The sequence below is a fragment of the Clytia hemisphaerica genome, unplaced genomic scaffold (assembly GCF_902728285.1).
Source record: "Clytia hemisphaerica strain Z4C2 unplaced genomic scaffold, Clytia hemisphaerica genome assembly, whole genome shotgun sequence".
NCBI lineage: Eukaryota > Metazoa > Cnidaria > Hydrozoa > Leptothecata > Clytiidae > Clytia > Clytia hemisphaerica.
This window is the reverse complement of record NW_027104280.1, coordinates 371121-386815: the sequence shown is the minus strand read 5'-3', so window position 1 is coordinate 386815 and position 15695 is coordinate 371121. Positions and strand designations below refer to the sequence as shown.

Here is a 15695-nt window from a genome sequence, read left to right as displayed (position 1 = left end):
AAAACCTCTGATATAAATTTCCAAAATCATTTATTCCACTAAAAAAAGTAAAAAGTAACAAAAACAAATATCAGAATGAACTTGGTGCGAAATTCATCAAATTTGCAAAAAGAGCAATCATAAGAACGCTGCAATGTTGCTAGCTAGATGGTGCTCAATGAAATGGTAACTTGGCGCACAAAGTGGACAATTTCAAATACAAATCGAGTTGGGATCACCCATAATTAAATTGATGAAGGGATGCCAACAAAACAAACTCATTCCAATCGGTAATTAAAATAACATTAAATATCTTTGTTAAAATGAAAATGGTAGAAACATGCCTATTCCTGCTATCTTTGACGCAAATACGACATTCATAAAAATAGGTATTCTTAAAAACATGCTAAAATTCACGAACACGTGATATTGCACCGAGTTATCTATTCAAAACTTTACAAAGTTGTTTGAGTGTCCCAGTCGAATGGATTGAGTGATCCACACACACACAGTCTTTATCATTAATCTTCATCAACGAATCTTAAGTCGTCAATTTCCGAGACAAATTAAAAGTTTTGTTATCTTCAACTTTTCGGAAATCATATTGATAACTTCGTCCATTTGATGCACCCGATCCACAAAATGAACATGTGTTATAACACTGATAAGCAGAAAGAATTGTCCAATTACATCAAATCAAGCCAAGTAAACCTCCAACAGTTAGATTTAATCCATAATTCAAAAGAATGTAAAGTAGCCGCCAGATTAATTGGTCAGTAACGCAACTGAGTTTTAAAATGCTATCTCTGTTCATTTTAGAAAATAGTTCTTCAATTAGATTCTCGGTTTCGTTTGGATTTTCGGGGAAATTCAGTTCAATATCTTCGGCCGTATTAAGTAAGTTGAAGGAAGTAAAAAGGAAGTTTTGTTTGGACATTTACCAAAACCTAAGCCCTCTAAGCACCATGATTGACCTTCCAGCTTTGGTCAATCCATTCTTCTTTGAGCAATATGTTGATTACTTTTTGTTCCTGTAGGATTTCATGAAATTTTGTGCAAATCTCTTCCAAGTGGAAGAATTTTCCATACATACTTCACCGAAGATTACATCTGAATGTCAAAATCGTTGTTTCATTGAAACTTGGTAAAATAATGTAAGTCTAATTAACATTTGGATAAAACACCATCAACGACCGACAGTATGTGTTGCAACCAAAAGATGCCAATCAGCTGGTCTTCGGCCACAACGAGTCATCAATGCTGGTGTTTGTGAAGGATTGCGTTGATTGAAAGATGATATCGTTGAATGTCTGGAGAAAAACCTTTTCCCTTTTTCTTTCAAAGGTGGCAATCGTGTTTCTACATCTTCTTCATTTTCGTTAATAAAGTCATCGTTCATTACGTCACTTTTATCTGTGACGTCATCAAATGGTTTCCGCCAATCAGGGAAGAGTTGAAATTTGGATTGATGCGAAGCGAGCGCATTTTTGGGGATGTCTTTACTTTTCATTTGACACCATGAAGGGTGGAGTGCGTGTGGTGCTGGTTGAAGGCTGTCATGTGGCCGGTTGAGACTCTTACGTAATGTTGTGACGTCATATGATTGTTGCATTGGAATGTTCCTGGTATAATAAATAAGAGTGAACATTTATCATTTCAATTTGAAAGGAATAATCACGAGTTGGATAAGTCGGGTTAGACTTTAAATTCATATAAAATACGGCAGTAAAACGTAGGGAAACAAAATTTTTATTTATACGTGAACAAACCTGGTATGCAAAAAAGTATGAGAATCCGAAACCAAAAGTTTAAGAATTTTTTTAACACTGAACAAGCATTTTCTATGAAAATACACTAAAATTCTGACAAAATACTGAAAAAGAACAACATTATAAGAACGTCATCTAAAAGCTTCCAACATCGTTGACGTTAAACGTCGTGTATAGAATACCTTGGTACAGAGTCTCCTCCACATCCAAAATGAAGGTGTCCTTTTTGCATCTGTGTCGGTGGTGCCCCTTGTTTGTTTAATTTAGGGACTGAAATGGGTGCCATGACCCCGTAACTATAGCGACGTCCCCAATGATCATTCATCTTGAAAAACACTAAACAATGCTATGATATGGTCTTTCCTTAAACAAATCTGAGAGTAGAACGACGCTCTTTTGATCTTGATTATATTTTTTGATATCGTTGATACAGTATTTTTTCAAAAGAAAGTAAAACGACAGAGTTAAGATGTATTTCTCTTGGAAACCCATAGCAACATCCTCTCACAAGGGACTGGAGAGCAATTAACACAGCTGAATTAATGAGATTTCGCTCAGATTTCTCAAAAAATAAAACAGAAGTTTCTCTTTGTAGTGCTAGATTGCGCTCACTTTAAATATATTTACTTTCAATTTTTCAGTGTAATTAATTTAAGTACAAAAAATATAAAAATGTGTAAAATGTATCTTATAACAAAAAAATTTACATAAAATTAAAATTATCTGCGTGACAGTAAAGAACAAACTATATAAGAACATAAGGCTTCGATGGCCAAAATATTAAGAACGAATTAAGAACATTTTAAGGCTTTGCAGACTCTAAAACACGCGATTTCTTAAGAAAATTGACAAAAATACTCAAAAAATGGCGAAAATAAGAACATGTTAAGAACATTTTTAGGCTTAAAACTCAAAATGTTAAGAACATTTCAAGGCTTCAAAGATTTTGGATGTCCTTATAAAAAACGTGTATAAAAAAACTCTTATCCCTTCATGTTGTGAAAAAAAAAATCTACAAAATATAAAACAATCTGATCTGGAAGCAAAAAATCGTGAAAAATATCATATACAGTAAATACATAAAACAACTTTCGAACATTTTAATGGAGGCCACAGAATAAAGAGATCTGGTTTTTAAACAAACTAAAACTAAACACTGTCATTAAAAAAAATCAAATCTAAATGCGTCCCTGGGTTTGCGCTAAAAGAGAATCCCTTAGAGGGACGGAAATTAAAGTGGAATCCCGAATATCCAAACAAATTAAAATAAAATGCATTACAATGGCTTACTGTATTTTAAGAAATAAAATATTTCTTAAGTTACAAATTAGAAATATTTTATTTCTAGAAATATTTTATTTCTTAAAATACAGTAAGCCATTACAATCATATATTTTTGTGCACTTAATTTAAAGAGCCTTAAACAATAGGTTTTTTAACACCCCACTACTATAGTCCTCCAAAGTTTTAAGAAATTGCAACGGCAGAAAGCACTACAAAAACTTTTCTGGAGCTAATCATTGAAAATGTCAATTCTTTTGACCCTGCATTGAAAAAACAAAAAGCACAAAATAGAGTGCGTAGAATCAGAGTGAAGGAGATTATGTTGGACAAACCTTTACGACCAAGACACGCTGTATATGAACGTTTACATCCATGTCATGAAGAGAGCAAAACACATCAAGATGAAATACAACATCATGTTCACCTCCATCCGCGTTCCACCTGAAAGAATCAAATTAAGACAAAAATGGTAGCAATTTTCAAGAAAACATTTACCAAAAAGGGCTGCCAAAACCAGTGGCTTTCCATACCATTATTCGCGCTAGATTAAAGTAGGGATGTGACTACTTTATATCTACCTGGGAAATGAATCCACTTCTCCTCTTCTAAAGATTAAGTACTATTGGATCAGGGTATGCTCTGAGATAACTTGTCAAAAAACTTGTGCTTACTGCTCGCATAAGGATCTTCATCTTTAGGGTCTTCGTCCTGAACAGCTTGCAGGGCTTGTGCTTGAGGAGCATCGAAAGCTCGCATTTGTTGCGAAGTCAAAGAGGAAATTTGGTTGTCATCCAATTCTGTTAATTGATCAACTGTCAAAGCCTGTAAATGAGGATGAAGAGAGGGTATAAGGTCAGTGTTGTTAACTTCATGCAAATAATCAGTAAGGAAAAAGATAGTGAATATGACCTACTAAGGGGGAGAGGAAGGAGGTAAAAATTGAATAGCGCATTTCTAGTATTAGATCCTCTAAGAAAGAGATGGGTTAATGAAAAAAATTCGAATCAAATGAACAACAAGGCTGTTGCGTTTTTTTATTCGTGTACCTGAAGTTGTTCGTCAGAGAAGTTAGTGATGGAATCAGAGCTAACAAAACTCATGTATTCTGGTGTGATCTTTTTCACATCATTCGGCTCCAAACCATCTAAAAATGAAGAAAGCTTATTTGAGAGTTGGGATACTAAGAGGGGAGACTAATCTTCAAGGGGTGAAAAAGGCTGCATTTTGGTTGGATCGGGATATGATTGTGGTTTTGGATTTGATTTTTTGATAAAATGGTATTTATAAGTGGAATATTAAAAAATGACAATTGAAAAAAAAAGAAAACGAGAGAAATTCAAACTAAACACGCACCAATAATTTTTTTAGCTTCACTAATTTGAGAAGCACTCCATTTCTCAACACCTCCCCAAACAGTTTTGGCTTTTCCCATCAAAGCTTGCTTTTGATCTTTGTTGAGGCCGTCCATCGATCCCACTTTGCTGATGGCTTGACTAGATGGGAGAAAGCAGAAAGTTCAATACATTGAAAGCAGAAACACAAGTGTAATTTTTTTCTACATACAGTGCTAGACCATTAACTACTAAAATATCATGATCTAAATGCTCGTAAAAGCCCTTAAACATGACTAAATAATAAAATCAACCTCATTCTCTGCGTTTTATCAGTTTTTTGACGTTAATAATGTTAATTTCAGATTTCATTTTGTTCCTGGATTTGAAACCATCGGATTGCCGTTAATCTTTGTAACGTCAGACTATTTCATTTTGTTGTTTTGAGAAGTCCCCCCCTCTAACTAGTGTCAGCCTGCACTAAGGTATAATCTGGTGTCAATCAGTAACGTAATTAAAGCCTGGGATACACGTAATAAAGTATCAACAAAGCCTAAGTTATATAAAACGTGAAGTTTGAGCATTGAAGTAATGAAAGTACATACTTGAAGACAGCAGTAGTCATTTTCTTGATATCATCCAAGGGAAGCCCTTTCACCAACTGGTTGAAAAAGACAGCTCTTTCTTCAACGTTAAAGAAACTGTTGATGTACGGTTTTGCTTTCTCTCCAAGCACTTCCAACTGAAAGTAAGAACAAGTGATATTTTTATGGACCTACCTGGTTTATGCAATTAACACATATATAATTGATATCTACGTGAGCGTGACCATTAAACAATCATTCAGAACACAAATAGTGACGATCCAGGACGATTTTAAAATTAGTCGTTTGTTTCTTATAAAAAAACGTTTAGAAACCAAAATTTCATGCTCTTGAAATATTCTTTCATATTCAAGATTTTGTGAGCAAATAAAACATCTACCGGGTGACCCACGAAAAAGTTCGGACGTTTCTCGGCGTCTTGAGGCCGAACAAATGTCCCAAAGTGCTTGGAGTTTTATTATTTAGAAAGTAGATATCCTAACTTAAAATCCGAGCCATTACTTTTTAAATTTGACGCACAAGTTCCCTAGTTATGAGCTTTTAAACTCAAAATTCACTTTTCGGAAAGTGTAAAAAACAGGTAAAAAAGGGGTATCAAATTAGGTATTTTTAGACGTTTTTGATATACAGTTTTTGAGAAAATTCCTTGAAAGTGCCAATTTTGATAAAAACTAGTCTTGTTTTGAACAAAAACTACTTTCAAAGGTGTTTTTAATAATTATTAATGTCATAAAACTCGTTAAATAAGTCAATTTATAAGAGATTTTCTAATTGATTGCATTAATTTAATACCTCTTTTTTACGTGTTTTTTACACTTTCCGAAAAGTGAATTTTGAGTTTAAAAGCTCATAAGTAGAGAACTAGTTGGTCAAATTTAAAAAGTGATAGCTCAAATTTTAAGTTAGGATATCTACTTTTTAAATACCAAAATTCTGAGCACTTTGGGACATTTGTTCGGCCTCAAGACGCCGAGAAAGGTCCGAACTTTTTCGTGGGTCACCCGGTATCTCATCAAAAAATTGATTAATTTGGCTAAGAAAATTGATGGGTGCTTATTAATAGTGATTCTTATAGAAAAACATGCATTTTTTGAGCCAACAAAATTTTTTTGAAAAAATCTACTTGAGCCATCTTTTACCTATGATGGTACCCTACTTTCATACAAAAATTCAGAAAAAGTTAATGATCCAATTTTTCACAAAGTCCAAAAAACCCGTTTTTTAGCCGTATTTTGGCCCAAATTTGCCCAAAAAATTTTTTTTTTCGAAAGTCAGGCTCCGTCACATTCGAGGGTTTATAGTTATGCATCTTTGTGCAAAAAATCATAAAGAATCAAGAGCCAATCTCGAGGAAAGCTAATACCTAAGTAATTGATAATGTGCTTATAAAAAAGTCTATCTCATAAAAAAATTGAGTAATTTTAACTAAGAACATTGATGTATGCTTATTAATAGTGATTCTTATAGATAAACATGCGTTTTTTGAGCCAACAAAATTTTTTTGAAAAAATCTGCTTGAGCCATCTTTTACCTATGATGGTACCCTACTTTCATGCAAAAAATCAGAAAAAGTTAAAGCCATTGACCTTTTACATAGTTATAATGTATGTTGATTCAGCAGATTGAAATAAATAGAATCTTTTGTAATGAATAAAGAAAAATGTGGAGCAAGATTTTTTTCTTCCTTTTATTTACAAATTTGAAAGGACTCTTTTATTAAAATTTTGCTGACATCAGTTTCAGACGAGTCAGGTGTATATAACACCGTATAATTCCTTTAATGATCCAATTTTTCACAAAGTCCAAAAAGCCGTTTTTTGGCCTAAATTCACCCAAAAATTTTTTTTTTCGAAAATCGGGCTCCGTCACATTCGAGGGTTTATAGTTACACATCTTTATGCAAAAAATCAGAAAAAACTAATGAACCAATCACGAGGAAAGCTAATAACGAACGAACGGACGAACAGACGAACGGACAAAGGTTAATTTATAGGACCTCCACCCCACCGGGGTAGGTCCAAAAATGGCATCTAACGCTTGTAGAATGAGGAATTTCGATACAAAACGCTCAAGAAGGTGTATCATTTAAAGCCTCGAATTCAACTATTTTTATATCGTTGCATTTTTTTATTTTGTCAAGAAAATGTTCATAAATCGGGGGTTGAGGATATAACATTTTTTTGGAAAAAACTAATTTAGTAGACATTAATACTATGAACAGTAGAGGTAAGTCAGGGTAAAAATCACTGCCTGAAACTCGATTGATATTCCTATTTTTTTTATGGCTTGTAATTTATATATTCCATAGTTTTCAAGTCAGAAAATTCAGTGAAGATGGAAAGTTAGCACATCTTTCAGTGAGGATTTGTTTTTTGATTATTTTTTTATCATTTTCAAACCAATCGTTTGGTGAAGTTACTTCCATTGAGTTTTACGTAAACCATGAGACAGTTTCTAAATCTCGGCAAACCAAAATCTTTGATTGGAGTTTTTTTGAAAGTGGTACTTAATGATAGCACTACTCAACACTAAACACTTTAACACTACAATGACTTCTTTGCGGGTACCACTTTCAAAAGCTCCGATCAAAGATTGCGGTTGTAGTCCAGGGTTTAATAAGGTTTAAAATCAAAGCATTTATAACAATAAATACATCGATCTTTATAAACCCTGGAAAAAGTTTCTCGATCCTCTATCGGAGTTTTTATATCCTAATCGTAGCACTCTGCATGAAAAAATTCTAAACGAGAAAATTTGTAAATAGACCCACATCAAGTAAGTCCTACCATTAGGGTATCAATTTTCAAAAAACTCCAATCAAGGATATAGCTTGGACCAGAGTATATGGTCAGTGAAAAATATCAATAAAACCATTTGATACCTGATCTTCAGACCAATCAGAGACACTACTCAAAGTCTCCAACACATCATCACTGGTCAACGATAACTTCTTCAAATCTTCAACATCCAATCCAGAAATCAAGAAATGAAATCGTTGCATCATTTTCGATGTTAGTTTAGTGACGTCATCACCTGTGAATTCCTATAGTTAAATGAAATCATAATAATATTGTCGCAGTATGAGAAGAAGGACCCCAATTTTGCTGACAAGATGTTGAATTTACATACTTCTCTAAAGCCACAAGGGCCAGATGACGTGCTTTTCCAAGCAAAAAATTATCGCAAATATTGTTGCTATGTTTTCGAAAATCGCGAAGATTCTGATTGGTCAAGCGTTGAAATTTTATTGTAATGTCACGTGACCTAGATGGGATTTTCCACCTTACCAAGGCACACTTTTCAGCCAAAGCACTCTCTCCATCTAAACATTCGGGGTTTACTTTACAGTATTCGAACAATATAATATTCACAAGAATTTCCAATGATCAAAGAAATATGTATCTCAAAAATTCCAACCTTGAGGAATTGTTTGGACATGAGTTTTTTCAATGAAGCAGAAAAGTTCTTTCCATCCAACACATCAACATTGAGATTTTCGAAGAACTGTTTGCTCATCTTGGGAATGTCTTCTGAAGCCAAACTGGTGAAGATGGAACCAATTTTGTGAACAATCTTAGAATCCCATGAACTAATGTCTACATACAAAAAAAAAAGAATAACTCAATTAAGACAATAATTAAGCAGGAGTATAAACAGTCAATCATTAACAACAATTCCTCAAAGTAGACACTTAATCTAAATATACCCTTATTAACCCTGAGGCTGTCAGAAGGATGGGACGTATATGGATAGTAGTAATGCAATGATTACATGCAGATAATTGAATTTATTTGGTCCTCCTGGCTAAATCGAACAAGATCCAAATTTGGTGTAACGATAACTAATAATTTATAAACATTTAAAATATTGGTTGAGAAAAAAGTACCTTTTCCGAAGAGGTTTTTCGCTTTGTTCAGCAAAACATCAGTTTGATCTTTGCTCCACGATTTGATCCGACCAAGTTCATTCAGCATTTCTTGAAAGACTTCATTATTCATTAAACGAAGTTCGAGAGTGGATGACATCTTGTTGACCAATGGTAATGCTTTGTTCCATTGTGAGGCTGTCCATTTAGCAACGTCACTGAAAAACAGGTTTAAACAGATGCGAGTTTAAAATGTGGGGTGATATCACAAAATAAAGGATTGGATTGGCGAACTAAATCTTTGGCCGGTATCTAATAAGGACGACAATCTTATTTCACATCAAAGGCAGGGTTATACAGAATTAAGATTTCTTAGAGTATACATTTGAACCGACTGTAATCACAACTCCTCGGAGTTTAAGGATATTTCGAGATTTGTTGAAAAAAAATTTATCTGCTCCTACCTTTGTCCGAAATGAGATTTCAGTTTTCTCAACAAGACTTCTTGCTTTTCTTTGGATGTACTTTGAGCAAACTTTTGGAGGTGCTCCACCACATTTTGTTCATCAAGGGTGTTTAGGAGGTCTGGGGAAAGGCCTGGTAACAAGTTACCCATCATTTGTAAATCATTGCTTGTTAGTGATCCACTTCTTTGTTTCTGGAGAAAATAAAAGACAAAAAACGTTTTTCCGTCTTTGTAAAGAAGCATGTTTGAAGTTGGTGTTCAAACGAAACCTAAGAGTAAACTTTTCGATATCCTTTATTACAATTATCAATAAGATCGGAAAGACTTTGATTGTTTACACCACAATATATGGTCAATCGACACAATTAATAAGAAAAAAAAACTTGTGGATTTCAGAATGAGTTACCTCAAAGTATTTATAAGCGAGATTAGCTCTTGACTTCAATTTATCTTCAGGAAGACCAGTATATTTTCCAAGTTGTTTGAAAGCCACCAGTTGAACATCATCTGATAGTTCATTCAAATCATCCATAGTCAAACCTTGAACAAACTTTCCCAAGACTTCAATATCGACCTCTTTGAGGTCGTTCAATGTAATGTTTTGTTGGGTCCAGTTCTCCTTCATTCTTTTCACAAAAGCCAATACCTTGAAATGAAGTTTAAATTAACAATCATTTAACTACAGAAAAAAATATGAAAAAAATTCTGAACTCCCAGTAACTTAATCAAACCTGGTCACAAAACGCAAACTTATTACTTTTCCTCAAGCTAAGCAAAAATTGCTTTGCATATAACAGACATAGGAAAAGAAATTTCAATGCCAAGGGTCTATCTAAACTTACCACTCTTCTTTTCCAACCATCATGTTTTCCCAGTTCTTCATAAGTATTTTCTATTCCTTTGAAAGGGAATTTCAATGCTTCTTTTCGCGTCAATGCAACAATCACTTGACCGATCTTCCGAATGTTCTGGAAGCCCCATGGCAAAATATCAGCATCTGTGTGGTCAGATTGCTCCATGTTTCCTAATTCTTTACGAATTTTGATCAATAACTCTGCAGCCTAAAAAAAGAAATATGAATTTTTATAGCATAGGTTTTTACTTTAAAAAAGCTTACGTAAAAAAATAGGTTAACACACTACTAAGTTAATTCAACATTACCTGAGTTTCATCAAAGTCGGTTCCACTCAATTTCTGTAAATTTTCAAGAATGTCTTCAATGTCTTGTTGTTCAATCTCATATCGTGTCAAGGCTTTGGCAAATTGACCAAGATTCTTGATCTCGCCTTTAGATGATTCCTCCTTGTACTGAAAATACAATATCATTGATTTAAAGATGGCCAAGTTTGATGAGTATTAACTTCTAAAGTTACACAAGATTGCATGAGCAATCAAATTAGAAACAAAGTCAATGAAAATTTAATGTTTTCAAAGAAAGAGAAAAGTCAAAGCAATTCAAACAAATCAAATAGCAATTGATCATACCACTTTGATGAAGTAACGTAATACAGGTTCACCGATTCCTTTGACCACAAGCAGCTCTGGGAAGGCAGCATACAACACTTTTTTGGAGATTTTTCCTGCATCGGACTGTGAGAAGGCCTTCAATAAGTATCCGAACTGGACAACTTTTTCTTTGGTGAATGTTGCAAGCTAAATTCGGGAGTATATACCAATATTGATATATTATATTTATGCCCGCAAAGTTGAATAGCCTATATTGCCTTAAAGTGAGTTTCAATATTTGTTTAGAGGCCCATTTTAAGCTTGTGGGAAAAGCTGTCCATAGTTATGAAAAATTTAAACGCCCACAGATATTAATCCATGAAGATGTGTTAAATCCAAATGTGTGAAATTATAACCCTTAACTAACCAACTTTTAGGTCTCCACATCGCCAATGATATTTTACCAAGAAAAAAAAAGCTTACTGCTTCTTCGTCTTCAACCAACTCCAAAAGAAACTCTGCTTGATCACGACTCCAGTCCATTTCCTGTCCTTTCTCCAGAGCTGCGATCAATGAGGCTTTGGCTTTAGCTTTGATTTTCTGCAAGTCCTCTACACTCACTGACTGGATCAACTCTAACCCGTTTGAAAGGATTGATTCGGGCCAATCTTCAGGTGGACCATGTTGTTTGATGATTTCCTCATAGAAAGCACTTTGCTGCACCTTGTTCATGAACTTTATTCTACCAGAATCCAAAATCTCCTAGTGTCAAAAAAACATCAGATTGTATGAATCCCTAAAAAATCATGCAAAGATGAATTGGAGGATCAGCCCATCTGTATAAAACGAGTTTTACCTTTATTTTGTCTTTGTCAAGCTCTTTAAAATCTTCAACATCAAGTCCTTCTAAAAAGTCCTTGGCTTTCGATAAATTGACTTTTGACCAAGCAGAAAATTTTCCCCAATTTTCTTTCAGCTTTTTCAGTACAACCTCCTTTTGTTCTTTTGTGAGAAACCTTTGCGACAATGAATTCAGGGATTTTTCAACCTGGAAGAAGGTAAATTCAATTGTCACTGTTAAACTTGTTACATTAGTGAAGTAAATATTAAATGTGAGCTATTTCGTTTTGGTAAGCATCTTATAAGTGTTTCTAAGCAAGATAAATGTTATTCAATGGAATTGACGTTGTTACTGATCAAGTGGATGGTCTAGGTCAAGTGGCTCGACGCTGTGAAAGACAGATCCTGTTATATATATGTTGTGTTGATGTGGACGCTGTGTCCGACAGAATTGTTTTATACAGACTGTTCCTGTTGATATTTGTTACTGTTAATATTCGTTCCTGTTGGTATTTGCTTCTTGTTATTCCCATCTTCTGACTGTTGTTGCACACATTGGTATCCAGTGACTTATTCAACAATAAATTAGCTATTAAACCGTATAAATGAATTCACAAAATGTTCAAATGAAACAAAATACCTCTTTAGCTTTCAAAATAAGGAATTCTTGAGGTGTGAGAGCTTCGATAAGGTTGCAAAGTTTGCCAATAGTTGTGCTATTCCAAGTGTTTTTATCTCCAAAGACTCTCTCTGCTGTTGCAATCAGTTTTGATTTCTTCTCTGTGGGGAGAGAAGCATCACAGAAATCTTGCAAGCTGAAAGGGAAGTAGAATGTCGGATAATGTAAGAAAAGATACAAAAAGGAAAGGTCCCTTTAAACAAGCAGAGGTACCAACTAGTTATGCTTGAATGATATAAGAAAAATGCCTTTTTTACCAGCAGTATCAAAAAAAGTCACAACGATCAGAAAGCAAAGTTCAGTTAGAAGAAGACTTTTATTCTAAAGCATTACAAATAAAAATCAGAAAATGTCTCTTACCTTTCCTTGAAAGCTTCATCAGAAAACTTTGAAAAGACTTTTGTTGGCAACCCTGACAGGAAGCGTCCCAGATTCTTCAAATTATCACTCGACCATTGCTCAACATTTGTGCCATATTTCTTGAAAGCTGTCTCAGCTATCACTCCAAGTTGTGATTTATCCCATGTGTAGCTCTTAAAAAACATGAAAACAAATATTGTATAAATATTATATTCTGTATGCTCAGAGCAGGGATGGAGCTCTACATATCATACAGCATGCACCCAATCTCTCATTTGTGATTGACGTTTACCAATAGCAGACAAGGCTAAAAAGTCAAATAGGAATTATTTTAAGTTTTCTGAGCTTTCAGAGCATTGTTAAAATCTGGTAGTACTTACAGCCATTGTTTTAATCTTGGAGTATAAAACATCAATATCAATCTTTTGTACAAGTTGATGTAGATTTTCTTTTGTGTATTGCGTGAATTTACTCATGATACCTCCTAGTTGTGATGATGTTAAGCCCTTAATTGTACTCTAAACAATATTAACGTAATAAAATAGAAAGCGCTCAAAACGATTGAGAAAAGTTAAAACAAAATATCAGGAATGAATTCATTGATAAATAAAAAAACTCTCGAAGGGAGAGAGAATTTTAAAATAAGATGAAAATATAAAAAAAACAGAATTTCACTGAAGATCGCCAACTATGAAATTAGCTTAACTAAAGCTAAAAAAAAACCAGAATGAAGAAGTTTAGAATTTACAAAACCTAGCCAAATGGAAACCCTTTTGAAATGACTATATTGTCCAAGTAAATTAAGGGATAGAAGAGACAAAAGAGATTAAAAACTAGTACTTACCAGGCTACTGAGTAAGTCCTGATGTAGAGACTTCAATTCATTCACAGACAAGGTTGAGAACTCTTTAGCGTCTGCCAGTTTGTCTTTAACGTTAGTTGCTAGCTTCTCCCATCCTTGAGAAACACTAGTGGTAGTGCAAATTGATATAATTTATCATAAATATCATCAAAAATAACAAAAAAACTTATTATAAAATCATTATTAAAACAAAAAAAACAAAAAGATTGTTCAAAACTCTTTAATAAAAATAGAAACTTTTGTTCCTCATAAACTTTTAAGTTTTTAAAGGACTAAAAGGACCTTGTTACTGTGAAGTGTGTCAACTTACGTATCTGTAAATTTATCACCATAAAGTTTTGCCAAATCATACTCTAAAATGTAAAACAAAATTTCACCAACATATTTATGAACCCTGATGGAAAAGTATTACTTTGGGCTTAGATGTAGAAGATTCTTTCAGAAGTATATATTAGATTTGAAGATTGAAAATACACGTAGTTTGAATAAGATTTATCTTACTTTCTTTTGTTTTACAGGAGATGACTTTAATTCGTTCTTTCGCACAAGCCAATTGATCCCAAAATGTTGATTCTGACTTGTCACACAAGAAATGACATCGTTCTTTGAAGTTATTTTTCTCACAGCATGTCTCTTCACCTGAAAATAAGCAAAAATAAGAATGACCGATCTACTATCAGAATATGTTGGCATTTCTGGGTATTTTAGCGTTTTGCAGAATCTAAGTTGAAGCAAGAATGACATTTTCAGGCTATACTTTGTCTAATCAGATATTTAAATTCAGGATGTGGCTTCCAGGCTATATTCTCAGCCTAGTCAGACCATTCACAAGCTTTTGGATCCTCAGATCCTAAGCTCCTAAGTCTTGGTCCTGTGCTAAGACTCAGAGTTAAAACTCTATTTTCTAACCCTAGGTTAAGGCACTTAAAAACTACTTGCAGTTTTCAAAATTTTGTAGCAGAACTCCTATTTTTCCAAATATTATGACCATATAACAAAGTTGAGTGACTACAAATTTTAGAAAACATTGTTTGAGTATTCACAAATAAAATTAATTGATTGACACTTACCTAATGAAAAGTCAGCTAACAGCAATGAGGTCACCAAAAAAATAAAAATCATTTCCTTTTTCATATTAATATACTCTAAAAATGACAGAAGATATTTATAAACATTCAATGTGGCATGTAAAACTCCATCTATACACCAAAAACATAGTTCAAATAAAAATCAAAATATTTAAGTGCTCCCATTAATAATATAATATAATGAAAAAGCAATGTAGATCTGAAGACTTACATCTACTTTTCCAAAAGAAAATGTTCAACAACTGAACAAAGAAAAAGAGCAAAAACAATTCAAATGCATATGATATGTAAAAGAACACATTTTGATTCCCTTTATTATAAACTATAATATTAATAATATTGACACAAAAAGAACACAATAATGTCCTGGCAGGTTGGTTCACTCTTTTGAAAATTCAAAAAGATTCTTTGATGATCTTTTTAATAACCAATTACTCCAGCATAAATTTTGCTAATGATAACGTCATATAATTGATTTGTCTTTTACAACACAGCTGTTACCTAGGGACATGGTAATTTATCTTGTTTAGATTGGCTAAGAAAAAGTAATGTTTGCTGGAGTAATCTTTTATTTTATAGACCGTCACATTCTCCTAAATGACTATAAAGCCTTAAACTGTCTTGGACATCATCAAAATGTGTTGAAAACTTTAGGCTACATTTACATTTAGTTGAATGCTTCATCGTGATGCTTCATGAAAGAATAAAATTTAGACATAAATAAGGTTTTCCAAAACTTTTCCGCCCTAAAATTAAGGATGTATAGATTGAAATCATGGAAGATTTTTAAATCCTTATAATTTTTAGGTTGCAAAAAAAACACCACTTTCCCATAGGCAGGCTAGCTCTTAAAGCTCTAAAACAGCATCTACCGTAATTTCCTGTAATGCTGACATACACTGTCTAAGTGTCATAGCAATTATCTAGTCTGTAAAACAGTTAGAGTGATTTTTCAACAGCTTACTCAGAAAGTTTTTAAAAGACCAGATAGTTGCTATGCCAGAATTAGACAAGGTATGTCCGTATTACACAAAGTTACGGTAGTAACATGAAAACCAGAATATGATTTTTCAATGAGAATCAAAACTGTAAAGTGCACTCACAAACATCAATTTTTCAGA

General features: G+C 33.5%; 2 protein-coding genes across 2 annotated transcripts; both read right to left on the bottom strand.

The window, feature by feature from the left end:
- Positions 1-504: 504 nt before the first annotated feature.
- Positions 505-2175, bottom strand: LOC136816899 (sperm-associated microtubule inner protein 4-like). Its single transcript, XM_067073234.1, has 2 exons — positions 1931-2175; positions 505-1601 (listed from the first exon to the last, which is right to left on the bottom strand). The coding sequence occupies exons 1-2, from the start codon at positions 2071-2073 to the stop codon at positions 1166-1168; spliced, it is 579 nt and encodes a 192-aa protein (XP_066929335.1). The 5' UTR covers positions 2074-2175; the 3' UTR covers positions 505-1165.
- A 990-nt stretch (positions 2176-3165) lies between these two features.
- LOC136816898 (uncharacterized) lies at positions 3166-14629 on the bottom strand. Its single transcript, XM_067073233.1, has 22 exons — positions 14557-14629; positions 13988-14125; positions 13797-13839; positions 13469-13592; positions 13005-13142; positions 12625-12797; positions 12226-12400; positions 11602-11793; positions 11229-11507; positions 10785-10952; positions 10461-10607; positions 10142-10360; positions 9706-9945; positions 9298-9491; positions 8855-9051; positions 8386-8564; positions 7850-8011; positions 4969-5105; positions 4386-4525; positions 4079-4176; positions 3704-3854; positions 3166-3473 (listed from the first exon to the last, which is right to left on the bottom strand). The coding sequence occupies exons 1-22, from the start codon at positions 14618-14620 to the stop codon at positions 3397-3399; spliced, it is 3435 nt and encodes a 1144-aa protein (XP_066929334.1). The 5' UTR covers positions 14621-14629; the 3' UTR covers positions 3166-3396.
- Between the last annotated feature and the right edge of the window lie 1066 nt (positions 14630-15695).

What these genes read in the sequence shown, in the direction of transcription:
- LOC136816899 (XM_067073234.1), bottom strand. Translation starts at nt 2,073, where the DNA reads ATGAATGATCATTGGGGACGTCGCTATAGTTACGGGGTCATGGCACCC. An exon ending in GGAGGAGACTCTGTACCAAG is followed by an intron (nt 1,602 to 1,930) that starts GTATTCTATACA and finishes TTATTATACCAG; the next exon opens with GAACATTCCAATGCAACAAT.
- LOC136816898 (XM_067073233.1), bottom strand. Translation starts at nt 14,620, where the DNA reads ATGAAAAAGGAAATGATTTTTATTTTTTTGGTGACCTCATTGCTGTTA. An exon ending in TCTCTGACGAACAACTTCAG is followed by an intron (nt 3,855 to 4,078) that starts GTACACGAATAA and finishes CCTCATTTACAG; the next exon opens with GCTTTGACAGTTGATCAATT. An exon ending in TGAAGATCCTTATGCGAGCA is followed by an intron (nt 3,474 to 3,703) that starts GTAAGCACAAGT and finishes TGATTCTTTCAG; the next exon opens with GTGGAACGCGGATGGAGGTG.